At 40.8% G+C, this 23084-nt stretch overlaps 2 protein-coding genes and 1 non-coding gene across 21 annotated transcripts in view; 1 reads left to right on the forward strand and 2 right to left on the reverse strand.

Moving 5' to 3' along the window:
• The window catches only part of TPGS2 (tubulin polyglutamylase complex subunit 2), a 64736-nt gene extending 46945 nt beyond the window's left edge, over nt 1–17791 (reverse strand). For both annotated transcript variants that reach the window (XM_021096293.2, XM_021096294.2), the window contains exon 1: nt 17470–17791. In XM_021096293.2, coding sequence (XP_020951952.1) covers nt 17470–17551 — 82 coding nt within the window. In that variant the 5' untranslated portion in view covers nt 17552–17791. The remainder of the gene's footprint in view (nt 1–17469) is intronic.
• Nucleotides 14147–14253, reverse strand: LOC146402808 (U6 spliceosomal RNA). The gene has a single exon (XR_014808769.1). It is a non-coding gene; the product is annotated as a U6 spliceosomal RNA (small nuclear RNA).
• KIAA1328 overlaps nt 17574–23084 on the forward strand; it is a 365741-nt gene continuing 360230 nt past the window's right edge. For 5 of the 18 annotated variants that reach the window (XM_084964505.1, XM_084964508.1, XM_084964506.1 and 2 more), the window contains exons 1-2: nt 17938–18014; nt 20892–20932. Coding sequence is in view for 9 of the 18 variants with exons in the window: in XM_084964498.1 (XP_084820624.1) it covers nt 17714–18248 (535 nt within the window). In the remaining 9 variants the exon portion in view is untranslated. Of the gene's footprint in view, nt 18249–19370; nt 19488–20891; nt 21925–23084 lie in introns of those variants that run through there. The other 13 variants (XM_084964499.1, XM_084964501.1, XM_084964503.1 and 10 more) reach the window with 6 other exon arrangements.

Genomic DNA, 23084 nt, shown 5'->3' on the forward strand with positions numbered 1-23084 from the left:
CAATAAATTACATTGGTGTAATGCTCTATTCTGGATATTGGTTTACATTATCTCACCAAGGCTTTCGACAATCTTGTAAAGCAGGCATCATTACTTTCTTTTAAAGACAGGATAGCAGGTTCAGAGATATTAAATCCTTGGAACTAAATCTCTGACCACAGCTATGGACACCAGCCTAATAATGCTTTTTCTATCATGTTGCCTTAGTAGCTAATTCTGACACTGGGGAAAGTTTTCCTCACACCACCAAGCAATTCTCAGACATCAGCTGGGTGTCCTACAATTCAGCTCAATCCTGACACTATCTACCAGGAGTCAGCATCAGATCCCACAGGTCAAGAATTCAGCCCCACAAGATTGCCCTCATGTCAGATGCCAACTGCAGGTCCAAGTTGTTACCTGTGCTTTTGACTGATTGGCTATATTTCAGAGGTTCCAGCCCCTGGGTTTGATTAGTCTGCTGGTGTGGCTCACAGAACTCAGGAAATCCACTTGCTCACTTGTTTATTATAAAAGACATGAAAGATCAACAGTCATTTGTAGACTTATTAATGATACCCATTCTGACTGGTATGAGGTGGTATTTCATTATAGTTTTTATTCACATTTTTCTAATAATTAGCCATGTTGAACATTTTTTCATGTGGCTGCTGGTCATCCACATGTCTTCTTTGGAGAAATGTCTATTTAGGTCTTATGCCCATTTTTTCATTGGGTTGTTTCTTTTGTTGTTGTTGAGTTGTATGAGTTGTTTGTATATTTTGGAGATTAAGCCTCTGTCGTTGCATCATCTGCAACTATTCTCTCCAATTATGTAGGTTGTCTTTTCAGTTTTTTTTTTTTGTTTTAATGGTTTCCTTTGCTGTGCAAAAGCTTTAAGTGTGATGAGCTTCCATTTGTTTATTTTTGTTTTTATTTCTATTGCCTTGGAAGACTGACCTAAGAAAATGTTTGTATGGTTGATGTCAGAGAATGTTTTGCATATGTTCTCGCCTAGGAGTTTTATAGTATCTTGTCTTATATTTAAGTCTTTAAGAAATTTTGAGTTTATTTTTGTGCATGGAAACAACCTAAATGTCCTTTGACAGACAGAAGAATGGATTAGGAAGATGTGGTACACATACACAATGGAATACTACTCAGCCATAAAAAAGAATTAAATAATGCCATTTGCAGCAACATGGATGCAACTAAAGATTCTCATACAGAGAGGAGTAAGTCAGAAAGAGAAAGACAAATACCATGATATCACTTATATGTGGAATCTAAAATGTGGCACAAATGGACCCACCTACAAACAGACTCACAGACATGGAAAAGAGACTTGTGGTTGCCAAGGAAGAGGGGGAGGAGGAGGGAGTGGGATAGACTGGAAGTTTGGGATTAGTAGATACAAACTATTGCATTTAGAATGGATAAGCAATGAGGGCAAATAAAAGTAAAAAAAAAAAGGTCAACAGCCAAATGAAGAGATGTGTAGGACAAGGTCCTGAAAAAAGGGGCTTCTGTCCTTGTGGCACCTGGGATCTGGCACAGTGGTATGAGGAAAGGTCTATCTAGTTAACCGATCTGGAAACTCTCTGCACCCTCTCCTTTTGGGTTTCTGTGGAGGCTTCATTACATAGGCATGCTTGATTAATCACTGACCACTGGAAAAAGACTCAAACTCCAGTCTCCCTCCATGGAAATCAGGTGAGGAACCAAAAGTTCCAACCCTCTAACCTGGTTGGTTCCCTTGGAAACTTGCTCCATCTTTAGGTTACCCAGGAGGTTTTCCAAAAGTTACCTCATTAACATAACAAAAGGCACCTTCTCTTTTATCACTTAGGAGATTCCAGGGGTTTTAGGAGGTCTGTGCCTGAAACAGGGTTGAAGTCTAAATATATATTTATTATAAATCATGAAGTTATCTTGTGGTGCAGCAGGTTAAAGATCTGATATTGTCACTGCAGCAGCTTGGGTCACTGTTGCGGTTTGATCCCTGGTCCAAGAACTTCCACATGCCCCTAGCAAAGCCAAAATAAATAAATAAATAAATCATAACACCACAGATGACCAAAAGCATCACAACGATGTTTAGCAAGCAACAGCAATAACAAGTTGTGCTTGGTTTATTAATATGCCACATGTGAAGTAGTATCTGACTAAGCACAGCCCTACTCTCCTGCCTTTGTGACCAACGACAAGCTTTGGGGGGTGCCTGGCTGGAATAACCTGTATGGAAGAACATGAAATGACATACTGAATATATGAAATTCAGGTCTTAGGACACAGCATGGTCTGCTCTAGGTAGCTGTGATGTGCCACAGATGAAAACTCTCTAGGGTAGCTTACTTCAAAGTTGGGTGCTATCAATTCCTTCCTTCTCTGGCTGCCCACACCAGTTCCCCATTGAGAGGTGAAGTCTATTTCTCTTCTTCCTTGACGAGAGGTTAGCAGGGGTCAGCCTGTGACTGCCTTAACCAATAAAATATGAACAGATGCCAAGCAAGTTTTGGACTTCTGGAGGACTGGCAGTCTCCCTCTTCCTCTCTTTTTGCTCTGAGCCATCACATGTTAAATCCAAGATACAGTTTTGGACAGACCCATGCTGAGGAGCACTGAGGGGCCAGACATGTGTGTGGAGGAGCTATCTTGGACTTCAAGCCTAGTTGAGCCATCAGATAATTCCAGTCCTAGCTGATATCTCATTGCAAAGGGTTGAGAGACTAAAAATGAGAACTGTCCCAGCTGAGCCCAATTAACACAAGGTCTTGGAGAGAGTATACTGCTGTTTCAAACCACTATGTTTTGGGGAGGTTTGTTACCCAAGAATAAATAGCTGGAACACATTCCCTGGTAGAAAACAATCCTTGAGTCAATAATCTCTGAGGTATTTAATAAGGACCTGCTATGTCCTCAGCTTGGGAAAAATGCCAGAGATTAGGACTATAAGTAGGAGACACTGTCTCAAGAAATGTCTGGTTAGACAAATGCGAAGCAGAAGAGAAAACTTCAAGATAATATATAATTAGGTCAACACCTCTGATGAATATAGATGCAAAAATTCTCACAAAATTTTAGCCAACCAAATCCAACAACATATAAAAAAGATCGTACACCATGACCAGGTGGGGTTCATCCCAGGTTCACAAGAATGGTTCAACATACGCAAATCAATCAACATCATATACCACATTAACAAAAGAGAAGTCAAAAACCATATGATCATCTCAATAGAGGCAGAAAAAGCATTGGACAAAGTCCAACATCCATTCATGATAAAAACTCTTACCAAAGTGGGTATAGAGGGAACATATCTTAACGTCATAGAAGCCATTTACGACAAACCCAGAGCAAATATAATGCTGAATGGAAAAAAGCTGAGAGCCTTCCCACTAAAATCTGGAATAAGACAAGGATACCCACTCTCACCACTGTTATTCAACATAGTGCTGGAAGTCCTAGCCACAGCAAACAGACAAACAAAAGAAATAAAAGGTATTGAAATTGGAAGAGAAGAGGTAAAATTGTCACTGTATGCAGATCACATGATACTATATATATATATATATAGAAAACCCTAAAGACACAACTTAAAAACTACTTGCACTGATCAACAAATTCAGCAAAGTAGTAGGATATAAGATTAACATTCAAAAATCAGTCACATTTCTGTATACGAACAATGAAATATTAGAAAATACAAAAATACAATACCTTTTAAAATTGCACCCCAGAAAATCAAATACCAGGGAATATACCTGACCAAGGAGGTTAAAGACATATGCTGAGAACTATAAAACATTAATCAAGGAAATTAAAGAGGATGCAAAGAAATGGAAAGATATTCCATACTCCTGGGTTGGAAAAATTAATGTTGTAAAAATGGCCATACTACCCAAAGCAATCTACAGATTCAGTGCAATCCCTATCAAATTATCCATGACATTTTTCACGGAACTAGAACAAACGATCCAAAAATTGATATGGAACCACGAAAGACCCAGAATTGCCAAAGCAATCCTGAGGAACAGAAACCAAATAGGAGGCATAATTCTCCCAGACTTCAGGAAATATTACAGAGACACAGACATCAAGGCTAGTGTGGTACTGATACCCAAACACACATACAGAATAGAGAATGCAGAAATAAACCCTGACACGTACGGTCAATTAATCTTTGACAAAGGAGCTAAGAATATAAAATGGGAAAAAGTCTTTTCAGCAGGTGGTGCTGGGAAACTTGGACAGTCGCATGTAAATCAATGAAAGTGGAACATACCCTCACACCATGCACAAAAAGAAACTCAAAATGGCTTAAAGACTTAAATGTAAGACAAGACACCATCAAACTCCTAGAAGAGAACACAGGCAAAACATTCTCTGATATCAACCTTATGAATGTTTTCCCATGTCAGTCTCCCAAAGCAACAGAAATAAAAGCAAAAATAAACCAATGGGACTGAATCAAACTGACAAGCTTTTGCATGGCAAAGGAAACCAAAAAGAGAACAGAAAGACAACTGACAGAATGGGAGAAAACAGTTTCAAATGATGCAACGGACAATGGCCTAATCTCTGAAATATACAAACAACTTATACAACTCAACACCAAAAAAGCCAACTACCCAACGGAAAAATGGGCAAAAGACCTGAATAGACATTTCTCCAAAGAAGATATACAGATGGCCAACAAGCACTTGAAACAATGCTCGACATCCCTGAGTGTTAGAGAAATGCAAATCAAAACTACCATGAGATACCACTTCACACCAGTCAGAATGGCCATCATCAATAAGTCCACAAAGAACAAATGCTGGAGGGAGAAAAGGGAACCCTCCTGCACTGTTGGTGGGAATGTAAGCTGGTACAGCCACTATGGAGAACAGTATGGAGGTATCTTAGAAAACTATACATAGAACTACCATATGACCCAGCAATCCCACTCTTGGGCATATACCTGGACAAAACTTTCCTTGAAAAAGGCACATATACATGTCACAATAGCCAAGACATGGAAACAACCTAAATGTCCATCAACAGACAACTGGATTAAGAAGATGTGGTATATATACACAATGGAATACTATTCATCCATAAAAAAGAACAAACTAATGCCATTTGTAGCAACATGGATGGAACTAGAGACTCTCATACTAAGTGAAGCAAGTCGGAAGGACAAATACCATATGATTTCACTTATATATGAAATCTAATATAGGGAACAAATGAACCTTTCCACAGAAAAGAAAATCATGGACATGGAGACTTGTGGTTGCCAAGAGGGAGCAGGGAGGGAGTAGGAGGGCCTGGGAATAGGGGGTTAATAGATGGCAAATTGCAGCCTTTGTAATGGATAAGCAATGGATCTGCTGTACAGCACTGGGAACGTCTGGTCACTTGTGAAGGAGAATGATAATGTGAGAAAAAAGAATGTATACATGCATGTGTGACTGGGTCACTTTGCTGTGCAGCAGAAAATTGACAGAACACTGTAAAACAGCTATAATGGAAAAAAAATCATTATTAAAAAAAAAGAACAAACTAAGCCCAAAGTTTGCAGAAGGAAGGAAATAAAAAAGATCTGAATGGGGATAAATAAGAGAATAAAGAGACAATAAAAAATTATGTATTAAATTGGGTGATATACTGACCTTAAGGGCCACAGATATTAAAGATAGAGGCAAGTAGATGAAGACTGGAAAAGTGATCAAAAATATAAACTATGCGCAGTTGATCTGGGCCTTGAAGGATGATATTATGACTGTTCCTGCAGAATGGCTTAATTAACAACTACCCCTGCCCATTCCTGGTGTGCTTTCCTGTGTTTTAGAGACTGTATGGCTAGAAACTACAGTTCCCAAATTCCACTGCAGTTAGGATCCCTCTGGAGGCCAAGATTCCTGCAGGAAAACCCACTGGAATAAAACTTGGAAAGAGGGAATGAGCAGGTGAGGCAAATGGGGAGACTGGCTCTTTTCACAATCATAGCTGCAAAGGTGTTTTGATCTGATAGGGTTGAGAGTTGTACAAGGGCAGGCACAGTAGAAATTTCTCAGTTCTGCGCTTCCTTATCACACTAGTTGCAGGTGCCACCCTTTTAACATCCCCTTTCACAGTACTGTTCTCAGCCTAGAATATGGTCCATTTAATCTCCCAATGATTTTATGGGCTAGTGCCCCTTAATTGATCCCTTTCTGCCTTAACTAGAGTGTATTTCTAGCCTTAATCTAGCTATGCATTTTATCATCAGTCATTAAGAACCCTGATAGACACAGATAGTTTGCATTTGTAGGCTCTCTTTCAGGACAAGTGAATATGTGCAGATCAGAAGAAGTGGTCATTTATATGACTTAAAACTAGCCATAGAGCCAGACAAAAAGAATGAGAGGGTCTGAAATCCAAAATATGACACTGAAGTCCAAAAATTTAAAACTACAAAAGACTATTCAAAGAGAACAAGTTAACAGTGTATTACACAAATGAAAGTGTTAGGTAAGGATATATGTGAAGCCAGAACTTGAAAGTGAGGCATCTGTGGTGGCAAGGGTGGAGTAGGTGGACTGCACATAGCCAACCTGAGGTTAATCTTCAGAAGGACCAGACTGTAGTGTTCACTTTTGGTTGGTGCCTGGGAATCTGGCTTTTGTATGTGTTCTACATTGATAAGACTGCTTTGCTCATCTTTGGCTAAACCACTAAATATTTGCTATCCCTTTGGGAATCTAAAATTTTCACTGCCTTACCAGCAAAATCCATTAACAATTCTTAAGAAATAAAAACAGAACCTGAGTTAATAAGATGAAGTCTAACCTTCCTTTTCCCTTTGTGCTTAGTCTAGTTTCACTTACTCATAGGAAGTAAGGTTACCAGGTATGGAAGCCTTGCACCTGGCACTTCAGACAAGAGTTCCTGGGGCAAAATATCTGTGCCTGACACTTCAGCTGGACTCCCACCAGGAACAGGCTTCAGTAAGTTCTAAGAGAACAGAATGTTTATCACCTGCAAGGTTGATTCAAGTTCAGGCTATGCTATTAGATAACCCAGTGGTGGCTACCATAAAAATCTGACACAGGCCAAATCCTGCCACCCTGTTACCCAAAGAAACAGGGCCTCTAGAGCCGGACTGTATAGACACTACAGACATAATTTATTCCAGTCACCCTGACCTATGAAGTGAGCCCCTCCCAAATGCTGATGAGGAATGGCTCACAGTTGGGAGCAGTTCTGAGAAAGGGAAAAAGCCGGGTAGGATATACAGTCATAGAAGCAAAAAACTATCACCAGGGACCTCTGTCCAAAACATGGAGTTGATAGCCCTCACCTGAGCCTTAAAGCCTGCGCTAGGGAAGCTCTTAAACATTTACATATATTTTCGGTATGTGTATGCCATCCTACTTGCACAAAGAGCTCTTTGGAAGGAAAGAGGTATGCTTACTGTGGAGAATAAACAGGGGAAATAAGGCTTAAGCATATTGAAGCTCTTAAAAGCAGTACAGCTTCCCCCAAAGGGTTACAGCAATTCACTATAGGGGTTAAAAAGGGGAGTGAAATAGAGGAAATAAAGGGAAGCAACAACGCAGAAGCAACTGCCAAACGGATGGACCCAGAACCAGTAACTTGTTAACTACCTCTCATACCTCAAAGGCCACATCTATCCAATTACTTCCCAATCTACACAAAGAAAGAATTAGGAAAAGATTGAAAATGGGGCTTCAATAGAGATCTAGGAGGCCATGGGTGGTAGTAAGCATGGGCAATACTTCTTTCCCCAAGCTGCAGCTTGTCAAGCCATCAGGGAGGCTCATCAAGGATCTGACTAGAAGAGGAAGCCCTACATAATTTATTAGTTGAGCTCACGGTAACTTCTGGCATGAAGTGTATAGTCAGGTGGACAGGTGAGACATGCCCCATCTGCACAATGAATCATCCCCAAGACCAGAGCCTCCAAAGGCTTCTAGATAAGGCCCATTCGGACCAGGGAGACATATCCTGGAGAAGAGTGGCAAAATGACCTCACTGTCATGGAAAGAGGTACTGGGCAATTTCAGGTATCTCTTGGTCCTAGCAGACACACTTTTTTGGTAGAGAGAAGCATTCCCTGCTGGAATTGAAAAGGCAGCTGAACTGGCTAAGACATATTCCTAAAAGACATAATTGCCATGTTTGGGCAAATAGGATCCCTACAAAGTGATAACAGTCCAGGATTTGTATCTCAAATGATGAAGAGGGTTATGAGTGCCCTAGGCATAAAATGGACTTTGCACTCAATTTGGAGATCCCAATTGTCAAAGTAGAGAGATCCAATTAGACCTTTAAAAGGGCCTTAGCCAAGCTATGTTAGGAAACTCAGGAAAACTGCATGAAGTGGCTTCTGACTGCCCTGTTCTGCATGTGGTCAGCCCCAAGGGATTACCTAAAGTTAGTGTTTGAACTCATGGATGGTAGACCCATTTCCAAAGCTCAAAAGAAAGGACACTTTAAACTCCTTGAAATGGAACAATTCAAGTATGCCCTCCAGGTAGGAGAAACCAGGAAAGCTCTCACAGAACATGATAACCAGGTGCTGCCTGCACCCAATGAACTGGCCCACCACCCCTTCCAGTGAAGATAGGGTGCACCTAAAAAACCCTGGAAAACCAGCCATTGCAAGATCAGCTCACTCCTAAGTGGAATGGACTCTGCTTGGTGACCCTAACCACTCATTCTTCCCAAAGCTGCAGGAGCACTCCTTGGGAACAGAACACTGGAGGGGGAAAGGCTCCACGCCCCAACCTCTAGAGAGACAATTGGGGCAACATCCCCCTTGACTACTCGTGTGAATCCCTCTCAGAAGACCTGAAGCTCTTCTGAAAAACAACCAGAGTGTGACCAGGGATATTCAGTCATGGCAGTGGGCCTCCACATCAGGGCACACTTGCCTACAAACAAAAGACCAAGTTCTTTTGATTTTTTTAGGAAAAATTTGACATGTGATCATTCTTCTCTTGGGCCACGTATCTTAAATTGTCTGAAGTCCTTTGTCTCTAAAAAATCATACAAACGGTGGTTGCTCAGGGAGATACACAGTTACGGCAGAGGCCTAGTGAACATCAAACAGATCTAAAGGCGACCAGAAAGAAGTTCTGCTCCTTGTTCTGGGGATACGATGACACCCCAAATCAGGAAGCAGTTACAGAAGACATATCTGGGCCCCTCAGCGCCCCTCAAGAATGAGGAGCAGGATAAAAGAGGAGGGATTTGTCACTAGCAAAGCTCGTTAACAATTCCTGGGAAATAAAATTAGAACCTGCTTAATAAAATAAAGTCTAACCTTTTTCTTTTCTCTTTCGTCCTTCATCTAGCTTCACTTGCGCATAAGGTAGTATGCAGAGACCCTGCACTCAGACAGGAGTTCCTTGTGCAAAACGCTGCACGCACAACTCCATTCAAGACAGCAGCAGCAGAAACAGCGGCTGGAAGCTTCAAGGAGCACAGGTGCGCTTGCGCCAGAACTCCGCCCCGTCTCCGCCCTGCAGACCACAACCCTATAAAGCAGCCCTGCCGACCGCCTGACCTGGCACCTCTCCTTTCTCTGGTTCAAGGATAAAACTTCCTTTGCTTCTGAACCAAACTTGATCTTATTCTACTGGTTCCACTAACACAGGGAAGGAAGACCCCTGGTGGGAACCAGCGCTGTGGGTAGATGTTTCGCCTCGCTTACCAGGCCCTCAGTAAGACCCCTGGATTTAGAGTCTTAAGCAGGCTTCCCTGGGGAGAAACACTGCAGATATAACTGCTATATTTCCTACTTAATAGCAGACTGTATTCTGTGCGACCACTAACGGAGAGAAAACCTTCAGAAGCCTATGTAGGGCTTCCGGCTTCCTCTAGACTCCACCTCCATATGTCAAAGGTCAGATTCTCAGGTACCATTGATTGCTACAATAAACTATAGCTAAGTCCTGTGAGTCCCAGTGAATCAATGAACTTATGAATAGCTATAGGATCCCCAGGAACATGTATCCATCGCTTCATTTTTAACATTTCTGAATTAGTTTGATTTGGTTAGGTTTGGGAAACAAATAGTTGGGTTTTGTGAGTCAGATTTAAAGTCTTTCTGTATTACTACAAATGTGGGTCACTTAAGCCCATTTGTATTTATTGTTATGAGGGCTATGTTTGGTCTCAGCTTTATCATAATTATGTATTACATTACACTTGTTAGGCTTCTTTCTGAAATGTGTATCTTTTGCTCTTCTCTTTAAAATATTTGGGGGAATGTATTATTTCCTATTGATGCATGATAAATTACCACAAATCAGCTTTAAACAACGCCCAGGTCACAATTCTGTTGCTCAGACGTCTGGCACAGCATGACTGGAGTCTCTGCTGAAGCTGATATCATTGATCTATTTTTCTATCCACGTACTAGGTGAGCTGACTGGTCAGGTGTCAGTTATTATGTTCTTATCTGGTGCTCCAGGTCGTCTTCAAAGCTCATTCCTGTTATTGGTAGAATTAAATTCCTTGTGGTTGTGAGAAGGAAGGCTCCAGTCCTTGCTTGCTGTCAGCTGGGACCACTTTCAGCTTCCAGAGGCCTCTTATATTATCATGTATTCCCATCCATCTTCAAGCCAGCAAGAGCATAACAAATCTTTTTTTATGCTTCAAATCTAACTTCTCCTTTTTTCAAGTCTGTTTTAAAGGGCTCATGTGATTAGATCAGGCTGACCTGGATAATCTCCTATTTGCTTTTTTTTTTTTTTTTCTGCTGAACAGGCAGCACATGAAAGTTATTGGGCTAGGGATCCAACCTGCTCTGCAGTTGCAGTCTGTGCCACAGCTGCAGCAGTGCTGGATCCTTAACCTGCTGTACCAAAATGGAACTTCCTTCGGCCAATTAACACAAAAAAATCAGAGGTGTTATAGCTCATCAGTTTTATAGTCATGGTGCAGGAAACTTTGAGACTGTAATATTCAGAAAGATCTGCTTGTAAGGTTGCCCCTAGGCTGGCATTTGGGAATTTGGGTTCTAGGAGGTTCCCACCATTCCCTGCTAAGAATGGCTCACTGTACCTGTTTTGCAGATAATATGGTTTATGCTAAACACCTGCTTCCTTTTGGGACTCTCGGTTTTGGTACATACTAAGTAGAAGGTGTATAAATGATGATTTGAACTCCTCAGCTTAAATGAGCTTCCCTAGTAAACATTTCAGATGTGTTGTTGCATGTTGCTGGAGTAGCTGTGTCCCATGTTATCTCACTGAGAGAGGACTCTCGAAAACTTACATCCAGTTTCCCTGATTTCCCCACCTTTCCCTTTGCTTTTGTTGTAACAAATGACAACATGACTATCTCCCAAGTCTTGTAGTCCTCCTAGTGAACCATCAAATTTGGTGTGGTGGTGGGGATTACATGCATATTTAATACTTGTCTTGCTCCTGATTTTTTTGGTTTTTTTTTGTTTGTTTGTTTGTTTTTGTTGTTTTAGGGCTGCACCTGGGCAAAGGGGTTGAATCAGAGCTTCAACCTACACCACAGCCACAGCAATGTGGGATCTGAGCTGCATCTGCAACCTACACCACAGCTCACTGCAATACTCGAACCCCAACCCACTGAGCGAGCCCAGGGACTGAACCCCAGTACTCCTGGATACTAGCTGGGTTTGTTTCCTCTGTGCCACAACGGGAATTCATCTTGTTCCTCATCTTAATGAGGAAGTATCCAGTTTTTCACCATTAAGTATGTTAGCTGTGGGGTTTCCATAGATGCCCCTTATTAGGCTGAGAAAGACTGATTTCTGTTCTAAGTTTTCACTCAATTCCATCAGTTTGGGTAAGCTGTGTCATCAGAGTACTTTGCGTCATCAGTGTGATAACAATTCTTTAAAATTTATTTTGGCTTATTTTATGGTCTAACATATAGTTTATTCTTGAGGTTACCTCATGTGTACTTGAGAAGAAGTTTTATTCTACTATTTGTGGGTAAAGTGTTGAATGAATGTCTGCTAGGTACAGTTGATTTACTGGGTGTACTATTTCCTTGCTAACTTTTTGCTTAGGTGTTTTATCCATTGTCATAAGGTATTTAAATTTCAAACTACTATTATTGAATTGTTTCTTTCTCCTTTCAATTCTGTCAGTTTTTGCTTCATGTATTTTGGTGCTTTGTAGGTGCATATATGTTTATAATGGTTTTGTCTTCATGAGCATTGACACCTATCAACATTATGTACTGTCCTCGTTTCTTTTTTTTTTTGGTCAATTTATGGCCGCACCCACGGCATATGAAAGTTCCCAGGCTAGGGGTCAAATCAGAGCTGCAGCTGCCAGCCCACACCACAGACACAGCAATGCCAGATCTGAGCCGCGTCTACAACCTATACCATAGCTCACGGCAATGCCAGATCCTTAACCCGCTGAGCAAAGCCAGGGACTGAACATGTGTCCTTATTGATGCTAGTCAGGTTCGTTACCGCTGAGCCACAATGGCAACTCCTTGCTTTGTTTCTCATAATGAATTTTGTCTTAAAGGTTGTTTTGTCTAATACTAGTATAGCCACTTGGGCTCTACTTCGGGCTCTATTTGTGTGTGTGCGTGTGCATAACACACACATACATTTTCCCGCCCATCTTTCACTTTTAACCTCTTTGTGTCTTTAAATATAAAATGTGTCTCTTGTAGTCTGGGTATATTTGAATCATGTTTTTGTTTTTCTTAAATCTGATCTGTCAATCTCTGCTTTCTCATTGGAGTGATTAGTTTATTTACATTAAATGTAGTTACTGATAAGGGAGGATTTAGTTCTTCCATTATGCTATTTCCTTCTGAGTCCTCATTGACAGGATTCTCAGTTTTGCTACAGTTCAGTCTGTTCATAGTGATTGATTTATTTTCTTTTTACAGCTGCAACTGTGACATATGGAAGTGCCCCAGGTTAGGGGCTGAATTAGTGCTGCAGCTGCAGGCCTGCACCACAGCCGCATTAACACTGGATCAGAGTTGCTTTTGTGCCCTATGCCACAGCTTGTGTCAACACTGGATCCATAACCCACTGAACAAGGCCAGGGACTGAACCTACATCCTCAGGGACACTATGCTTGGTTCTTAACCTGCTGAGCCACAACGGGAACTCCTATTCAGGGTGATTCAGACTTTCTCTAACAAGTTCCTGAAAATTTTTCCAGCCTCCACTCATTTCCCAGTCCAAAGACATATCCATATAAATAAACGTTACAGCAGCACCCACTTCCAGGTGACAAACTATGTACCAATTTTCTGCACTGTATAACAAATTACAACAAACTCAGCAGTGGTAGGACTGAGGATCTTGTTCTCTTGATGGCCATGACCTAAGAGCTAAGGGGCTGCTCTCAGCTGCTAGAGGCCATGTGCAGTTCCTTGCCATTGGTCCTCTCATAGGATCTCTCACAACATGTTAGCTTAGTTTTCCAAAGCCAGGAGGAAATCTGTTTGACTTATATACCCTCTTTTAAAATGCTCACCTGATTAGGTCAGGGCTACCTACAATAATCTCCCTTTTAAGTCAGAATCAACTGATTAGGTACTTTAATTACATATGCAAAAAACCCTTTGCCTTTGTCCTATAGTGTAACCTAAGCAACGGAGTGACATCCATCACCCTGAAGGTCCTGCCCATTCTCAAGACTAAAGGATTATATACGGTATGTGGCACAGGGGGTCATCTTAAAAATCTGGCCACCAGTTACACTGTTCTAACACCCTTGTGAATGCCTTTAAAATTTTTTTATTATAGTTAACATTATGCCAATTTCTGCTGTACAGCAAAATGAGTCATACATATATATACATTCTTTTGTTTAATAATATTTTTCATCGTGGTTTGTCCTAGGAGGTTGGATTTAGTTCCCTGTGCCATAACAGGATGTTATTTTTCATCCATTCTAACTGTAATAGTTTGCATCTACTAACCTCAACCTCCCAGTCTCTCCCACTCCTGCCCTCCTCAGCAACCACAAATCTGTTCTCTCTGAGAGTCTGTTTCTGTTTTGTAGATAGGTTCATTTGTGCTGTATTTTAGATTCCACATATAAGTGGTATTATATAGTATTTGTCTTTCTCTTTCTGACTTACTTCACTTAGTATGATAATCTCTAGTTGCATCCATGTTACTGCAAATGGCATTATTTTGTAGTTTTAAAAAAACATGGAACACTTCGTGAATTTGCATGTCATTCTTGTGCAGGGGCCATGCTAACCTTCTCTGTATCATTTCAATTTTAGTATATGTGCTGCCAAAGTGAGCATTTAAATACATCTTTTATTTTTCTTAATAGATAATGATGTCTATATAAATAGATATCACAATAAAGTATGTATGCTTGTGTGCATTTGTCTGTATGAAAATAATGCTTAGCATCAGTTTTTTTGCTGAGGTTTTCCCAATCTATATTTTATTTGAAGAAATTTATCATTTAGTAGATTCCTTAGGAAGGGTTCATGGGTATAGAATTCCCTAAGTTCTATTTGAGAAACAATTTGGCAAGATATTAAATCTTTGTTTCACACCTAATTTCTCTGAATTTTCTAAGCTTGTTCATGTATTTTAATTTTGTTTGGAGTTTAGACTTACAGTTTTATTCTGCTTCACAGCTGTTCTTTGGTATGAGTTTTCCTCAGTTGTCTGCATTTCTTTTCTTGGTTTCAGTATTAGGTCTCTATGGCTTTTACTTTTATTCATTGTGTGATATTGTGTCATTTATGGACCTCCTGTGTGGCTCACAACATTGTATGATATTATGTCATTTAAAAGATTTCTAGGTTAATGACACTAGTTTCCAGTTTCTGTTGGTTGTTTCAGCGTCTTTGCTAGTATCATTTCTAGGTCTGTTTGCTTGCCACAGAGCATTCTAACAATGAGGGAGTGGGGCAGGAACAAGTGGGGTCTGGTCCTATGATTTGTAGCTTTTTCTCTATTTACTCATAGTTATTTTGCACTGTGAGCAAAATATTTGTCTTTAAGTAATGTTGAGAGTTTGGTTTTGGATAAAAATGTCATTGTAGAGTTTTTTTATATCTTTTAGGGAGGCGATTTTCTGAAGGTTGCTTACCATACACCCGCCATTGACTTCAGCTAGTTTCTTTTAAATAATCCTCTTAATATATTATTATTTCAAACAAAAAAAATGAGAGAATAATATACAGGCATACTCATTTTATTGAGCTTTGCTTTATTACGCTTCTCAGATACTGCATTTTTTTACAAATTGAAGGTGTGTGGTAACCATGTGTTGTCAGATGATGGTATTTAAAGTATTTTTAAATTAAGGTATCTACCTTTTTTTAAAGACAATGTTATTGTACACTTAACAGACTACAGTTTAGTGTAAAATAACTTTTATATGCATTGGGAAATAAAAAAAAAAATCTGTGTGACTCACTTTATTATGATATTCACTTTACTGTAGTTCTCTGGAACCAAATTCCCATTATGGCTGAGGCATGCCAGCAAGTGATTTTTGACTTGCGATTATTAACTTGAAATCAAGCTTTGATTAAATTTATGAACAGAACATTTACAGGTGGCTAGATTTCCTATAAATGTAATTACCAGAGTTGTTTAACTCCTTAGGTAGGTTTTGACTCGTAATTGTTACCAGTTTGCCAGACATCTGAAATGCTTAACAGAATATAGTAAATGCATAGATAAAATTTAAAATGTTTACAGTCATTTAATTATTTAAGTCTTTAAATAGACCTAATAGCTTAAGGGAAATTTAGCTGGCTTGACTTCAGTAGATTAAACATTTATCAATAAACCCACTTCTTATTTATAAAAAAACTTCCTCAACTTATAAAGAGACGAATGAAGCATGCCTGTGGAATAGCGAGTCCTACCTGAATAAAGCCAGGAGTACAAGAAGCAAGAGGGCATAAGTTCGGGTAAGAATGAGAAGATAGGATATGAGGGGACCTGATGATTAGCTCTCTCTTTGCCCTACTCTGTAATTTCATTTCTACGACTTATCACTTCTCCCAAACACATCATATTATTTCAGGCCTCATTTATTGTTTTAGGCACTGGTGAATACAAGTAAGAACGACACGAAGTTGTTATTCTCATGGATTTCCACTAAAGAAAAGGAACCAATTAAAAAACAATCAAATAAATACATAATTTTAAGTAGTGACAAAGTCATGAGTATTAAAAAAAAAAAGGATAAGGGAAGACAGTGATAGGGAAAGGTATTAGAACTATATTCAAGGAAGCTTTCTTTGAGCTCATGATATTTAATCGGAGATGTGAATGCAGTTAGAGACATTCAGAGGAAGATAATTCCAGTTGGAGGGTCTAGCAAATTGCAAAAGCCTTGAAGTGGGAAAAAGCTTAGTGTGTTAATGGTACAACAAGGAGGCTACTGTGGCAAAAGCAGAGTGAAAATAAAGTCAGAAAGACAGATGAGGGCAAATTATAAGGAACTTGTAGGTCGTGGTAGAGAATTTGGATTTTATTATGAATGTGACAGGAAGGAACTGAAGCACACTATTCGTCCTGCTTAGACTGCCTTTCTCCTCCTTGGTTATCTGGCTAACTCCCATTTGTCTTTCAAAATCTAACAGACTTGTGGTTGCCAAAGGGGAAGGAGTGGGATGGACTGGGAGTTTGGTGTTAGTAGATGCAAACTATTGCATTTGGAGTGGATGAGCAATGAGGTCCTGCTTAGCACAGGGAACTATATCCAATCACTTGTGATGGAACATGATAGAAGATAATGAGAAAAAGAATGTTTCTATATTATAACTGGGACAGCAGAAATTGAACATTGTAAATCAACTATAATAAAAATTAAAAAAAACAATCTAGCATCATCTCCTGTGGGGCATATTTCTTAACTCTTCAGGTAACGTCAATCATCTCCTCCTGTGTGCTACTTTACTAGATTACTGAACAGTGTGTGTGTGTGTAATTTTATTGTAGCCCCAGTATCTAACACAGGGGTCGGTACTAAGTAAAGGTTCCATAAAGGAAAACCACCCATTCAATGGTGCAAGCCTTGATTCTTCTGGACCACTTCAGGTGCCACACGACCGGAGGCGCATGGGAGTTGTTGCACTGGGAGGCTGGTTGTAGCATTCCCCAAGCTCTCCCTGCTATCTGAGGAAGCGCTTGCGTTTTGGGGGTACCCCCTTGGCCAAAAAGGCCTTGTGGGACAGCCAACCTTCCAATTGGCAGGTGCCTGCTCTCTCCCTTTTTGCACGTCCATGCTTATCCTTTTCGACCCCGTGATGGGACTTCGGGTGGGGGAAACTTAAGGCTTTACAGCTCTGCATCCTCCACTCCAGGCAAACGCTCTCTCGGCCTAGTCACCCACAAGGAATCCCGGCCCCCTTTCTTCCTAAAACAACGGAATCACAGCCGAATCCCCACTTGGCATACAGGGTCCAGCCTCCCGTCACCCCTCTGCGCTTCACTGCACGCTCCGTGTCCTTCAGTGGTCCCTGGGGTCTCTCCCTCACACTCACCTAGGATGCGGGTGATGCCCAGCGTCAACTTTTCCAGGTGCGGCTTGCTGCTGCCCAGCAGCGGGGGCGGCGTCTCCTCCATGGCTCGCGTCCCGCCTCCGCGCGCGGCCGGGGCAGCAGCCGAGACCCGGTGGGTGTGCGGGGCGGGTGGCAGGGCCGGACGCCGCCTGGAAGGCGCAGCCGTCAAGTTCACGGCATGCCGGGAATTGTAGTGCTCGGCGTCTGAAAGCGCGGCGGAGAGGAGATGGGGGGCCCCGGCTGGTCTGGGAGTAGTAGTTCCGCCAGGCGCTGGTTCCCGCGGCCACGGCGGGCGCTGCACACCACGCCTCCGGGACACAGCGACTCCTTCGCCCGGTCCCTCCCGCCCCGCCGGGGCCGGCCGCGCAGGCGGGGGCGGGCCTCTGTTCCCTGCGGCCAATCGGGACCGGGCCTGGAGGCCGGGGCGGGGCGGCCCCGACGCGACGCCCCGAGTGGCGGTTGTTTCAAGATGGCGGACGTGGCAGGCCCCTCCCGCTCGGGCGCGGCGGCGTTCTGGAGCCGGGACTGTATCCTTTGCCCGCCTGGCAGGGGGCGCCGGAGCCCTCCCCCGGGCGGCGAGTGGTCGCGAGGGATTCTGAGCGGAGGAGGAGAAGCTCAGTGCGGACCCCGTGGGCGGGGCTGTCCTGTCCGGCCTCCGTCCAGGTGCCGCGCTCCCCTGGCTCGGGTATTAGGTGGCTTGGAGCCCGCACCATCTCCAGGCGCGGGGACTTGGTTCAGATGTATGCCAGCCTTCCTTGAGGGTGAGCTCTGGAAAGATGGCCTAGAGTCTTGGCCCATGTTGGGGCTGGAAGGGTCACTCTGCTCGAGGTGACCTCAGACTGGCCGAGTCTCAGCTTAGCAAGAATGGTGTTGGCTGGTCCGAGAGCTTTTTGTCTTGGTTTAGGGAATGTCCTTGGTCTGCGTTGTTGGAGGCAAGTCTGGACCTTGCCGGACTTTAAAGGCCTGTCAGTGATGACTTATTTTCATACTGAGATCTTCGGAGAAATGCGGGGCTTCCTTTCATGGGGACATGATCTGGTGATGCTGATGAGGGAACTAGATGCAACGCAGATCTTAGGGCCTGGACGTAGCGTTGATTTGCATGTAGATTGCAGGTCACCAACTAGCAGAATTGAAGTTCTTTGTTTTATGGCCGAGAAGCTGTGGCGCTTTTACCCTTGTGTTAATTCCCGGATAAGTATCTATGATGAAATGTGTGACAAAACTGGTTCTCTCCAGACTGTTTTGGGTAGACTGTTCCAGGCTGATCTTTGGTCCTAATAATTTGCTTCATGTTCCTTAGGGAGTATTACATGAAAGAAGGGCATTTAGTCTATTGGGTATCTGCGGAGGAAGACTTTTTGTCTCTTTGCTAGGATTGGTGATAACATTGTTGGAGAGGCATTGCTGTTAACTTTGGCAGACTCATTCTTTGCACATTCTACTCAGTAAAACTTACAAAATTGTATTAGTTCCCCTTGTTGAATTACTAGGATTGGAGTGTTTGGCTCTGGACAGAGAGATTTTTGCAGTTCTTGCTGCTCAGTGTTTAGTGTTATACACTTCTTAAACATAATTACTACTTGTGTCTGATAGGTGAGAATCAAGAGAAATCAGTGTCCACACACTGGATGAAAAGCACACTAGTGCACTGTGCCGATTCACTATTTTTTTCTTTACCTCTCAGGAGAATATGTGCGTTCAGAGCAACTGGGCTGAAATTAGGCCGGAAACTGCGATGTCTGACTTTGTCAAGAAACATTGCCTCTGCAATGTTAGAATTTTGTGATAGAGATATCTGAAGATTATTAGCTTATAATGTGCTCTTTAGTGTAATCATTTTCATAACTATCTATGTGGTTTTAGTTATTATTCCTTAATAGTCTGTATAACCAATGCTATTGTGCTGATACAGAACATACCAGAATATTGCGCTGATATAGAAATGTTGGGAGACGGGAGGGGAGACAGTCTATTCCGTGGACTGATTGAGTCAATAGGTCTGTAAACTGAATCTATGTTCTGGGTCTTAGCAACCCTCTACTCTCAGTTATTCATGTCATGTTACTTCTTGTTTCATGTAGATAGAAGTCATATATCCTTCTTCTTCTCTTACATTCTCCCTAACTCTAAAAATAAATGTAAAATACTTATATCTTCCCAGTGAAAATGAGGAGTTGCAGTTATATGGGGGAAATGGTGGTGATTACATTATCTAGAAATTCAGATGTTTGAAGGGAATCGCAAAGTTACCATTCTCACCTGTTTCCCCTGTCTCGTCCACATAATGACCAATTAATATCCAGCCTCAGACATTTTCATTTTAAATTTCTATAGGACAGAGAAGCAATGTCAAATATAAATTTGTTACTGAATCTTTGCTAAAATGTGTAGTGGTAATTATGAATCATTTGGGTCTTGATGTCTTTTCTTGTCACATTGATGACTTTCCAGATCAGCCCAAAGATTTTATAGTTAGAACTTTCAATACAAAAAGACCAAAAAGATATACCTATAATCAGGAATTCACACTATTGAAAGATTTTCAGTGCTTTGTCTAAACCATTAGAGAAATGCGATTGAGAAATTTCCCAGTCCTGAATGTTTCCATCATGTGAGGACAGATCATCAGTGACTGAATGTCATGTTTTTCATATTGTTGTTCTTGTATGAGTTGTGCATCTCCTGCACAGTATGATTCAGTAGTGCTGTTTTGTACAAGGTATGTCTTTATACCCAGGGTATAAACAAAGTATGCCATGTCATTTTATGGCTTAAATCTGCAAGTAAAATATGCTCCTTCAGCCATAAATTGCTTTCCTCCTTTATAGCTCCTGGTGATATCAAAAGAAGTTAGTGTTTCTGTGGTATCTAAATTCGATTGGTTAATTTGATGCACTCAAATGTATTATCATTAATAGTATTATTAACTTGATATTAACAGGTACGAACTACAAAGGACCTGGTCAAAACATTGCAGTAGCTATAATCTCTGCCGTTGAGTTTTCAGTTAAAAATAGAGACTTCAAGTTGATGTTAAGATAATAAACTAGCCAGTAAGATCATTGTGATCAATAGTAATAATACATGTGTTGCTAGTTAAGTGATTCAGACTCATAAAGTTGCAGTTGAGTGGGCAGCACTAAGTTTATTTTCCTCAGGTCCTGGATAGGTAAACTTACTCTTCTTTATCACTTCTGCCTTGGGTTTGTAATTACTACTTTAATTCTGGGAATTTTGGTAGATTGGTACTAGCATTAAAGAGGCTGTATAATTTGCTGTGCTTATCTTTTTGAGTCACTTCCAAATGAATCAAGTAGAACTAAGGTGGCACATAGGGCCCAATAGGAGGTCCAGTATATATTTGGTATATATTGTGTCTTTGACTTTCCCATAAAATATAGATTTGTTGGAAATCTTTTTATTTGAAGAAGGTAAATATTTGGTAAGTATCATTCTTAAGCTAATGAGATAAAGAGATTATAAATGATTAAAAGGATAGGTTGGATGCAGGCAGTTTCAAATGTTTTTTGTCTTATTTTAGAAAAACTTTTGTTAGAGTTAGTTTATGTAGCATTTTTTACGAGGAATTTAGAGTGGATATAGCTAGTGGGTTTTGCATGCATATTTTGATTAGGACAAAGGGAGAAAGAAAGTACAAACAATCCTAAAATTTGTATGGAATAAAAAAGACTCCAATTAGACAAAGCAGTCTTGAGAAAGAAGAACAAAGCTAGAGGTATCACATTTCCTGATTTCAAAGTATTACAAAGCTACAGTAATCAAACCAGTACAGTATTGGCATAAAAACAGAAACAAAAGACTCCCATGGTAGTTACCCTTTTCCTGCTTTATTTTTCTCCATAGCACCTATAACTATTGGACACAAAATATATTTTACTTATTCATGAACTCATTTCACTAAATTTTAGAATTGTTCTATTTCTGTGAAAAATGGCATTGGAATTTTGATAGGTGCTGCATTGAATCTGTAGATAGTTTTATGGACATTTTAACAGTTTTCTTTCAATTCATTAGCATGGACTATCTATTTATTTGTGTTTAATTTCTTTCATCAGTGTCTTACAGTTTTCAGAGTATAGGTCTTTCACCTCCTTGGTTAAATTTATTTCTAGGTATTTTACTTTTTTTTTTTTTTTTTTTTGTCTTTTTGGTTGTTGTTGTTGTTATTGTTGCTATTTCTTGGGCCGCTCCCGCGGCATATGGAGGTTCCCAGGCTAGGGGTCCAATCGGAGCTGTAGCCACTGGCCTACGCCAGAGCCACAGCAACGCGGGATCCGAGCCGCGTCTGCAACCTACACCACAGCTCACGGCAACGCCGGATCGTTAACCCACTGAGCAAGGGCAGGGACCGAACCCGCAACCTCATGGTTCCTAGTCGGATTCGTTAACCACTGCGCCACGACGGGAACTCCGGTATTTTACTTTTTTGATGCAGTTATAAAGTGTACTGCTTTCCTGATTTGTCTTTCTGATAGTTTTTCTTGTATAGAAATGCAACAGATTTTTATATATTGATTTTGTATCCTACTTTACTGAATTTGTTTATTAGTTTTAACAGTTTTTTTTTTTTTTTGGTGGAGTATTTAAGGTTTCCTAAATGTAATAAGTTCATTTGCAAGTAGAAGCTTGTGGAAGGCTTTTACGGTTTGTTTTTCTTAAGGAAATAGAAAGCAAAGTTAATTAACTTTGTAAAGATGAGGGAAGTGGTTTCAGGTTTGAGAAGAGAGGAGAGAGTGAAAATACTTGATGAGCTTCCACATCAAGGTGTGGCTAAGTGGGGTCCTCAGTGGCTGGTCTATTCCAGCTGTGAGAATGCTCCTTTGAGAAGGGTTTAAGGAAGTGTAGTATGTTTTCCAGGACTCAGTTATGTTAGTCTTTCCATAGATTATCCTTGGAGAATATTCTACAAAGTCATCACTAATTCCAATCGAAGACACTGCCATACAAATATTCTATAACTTCATTGTATATTCTAATTGAAGACACTGCCATATGGAGCATTCCTGAGTCATTTTGAATTTTTTTCCCCCGGTACTTTTTCCCATTTGTATATTTCCTACAACAAATAATTAAACATTTATTGAGCACCTGCAGTGTGTGCAGTCCCAAGGGATATAAAAAAAGGAATCTGCTTTTAAAGAGGCTGCACAATTTTCAACATGTAAGGCCTTTTTTTTTTTTAGAATTTAGAAATTCTCTCTCTGTTCCAGTGTTAGTTGCTGTCAGTTTCCTTGGACCAGTAGTGTCTAATTTTTTGTTTGTTTACTTGTTTTATGTGCCTCTTAAAGTTTTCTAAGCTCCATGCACGTCTGAGAGACTGAAAGTTTTTAGAGGCACTAGTTAACAGCCAAGATCTTGAAGCTGTGATGGCACTTGTACTGCTGCAGAGAGCTGTTAGAAACTACCTAGCAGCTCAGACAGGAAACACCATCTTTGTGTTTCTAAATTTCTGTAGGGACTCTAGACATTTCCAATCAGCCTTCCTTGGAAAGATTCCATTACTAGAATTGATCCTGAACTGAAATGTATTGACTTTTTGAACATGTTATTAAATCTGCTGTTTTACTACAACC

This window comes from Sus scrofa, chromosome 6, assembly GCF_054392235.1.
Source record: "Sus scrofa isolate SSC_HxYL_T2T_F1_AM1 chromosome 6, Sscrofa_HxYL_maternal_Yorkshire_Landrace_v2.0, whole genome shotgun sequence".
Classification (NCBI taxonomy): domain Eukaryota; kingdom Metazoa; phylum Chordata; class Mammalia; order Artiodactyla; family Suidae; genus Sus; species Sus scrofa.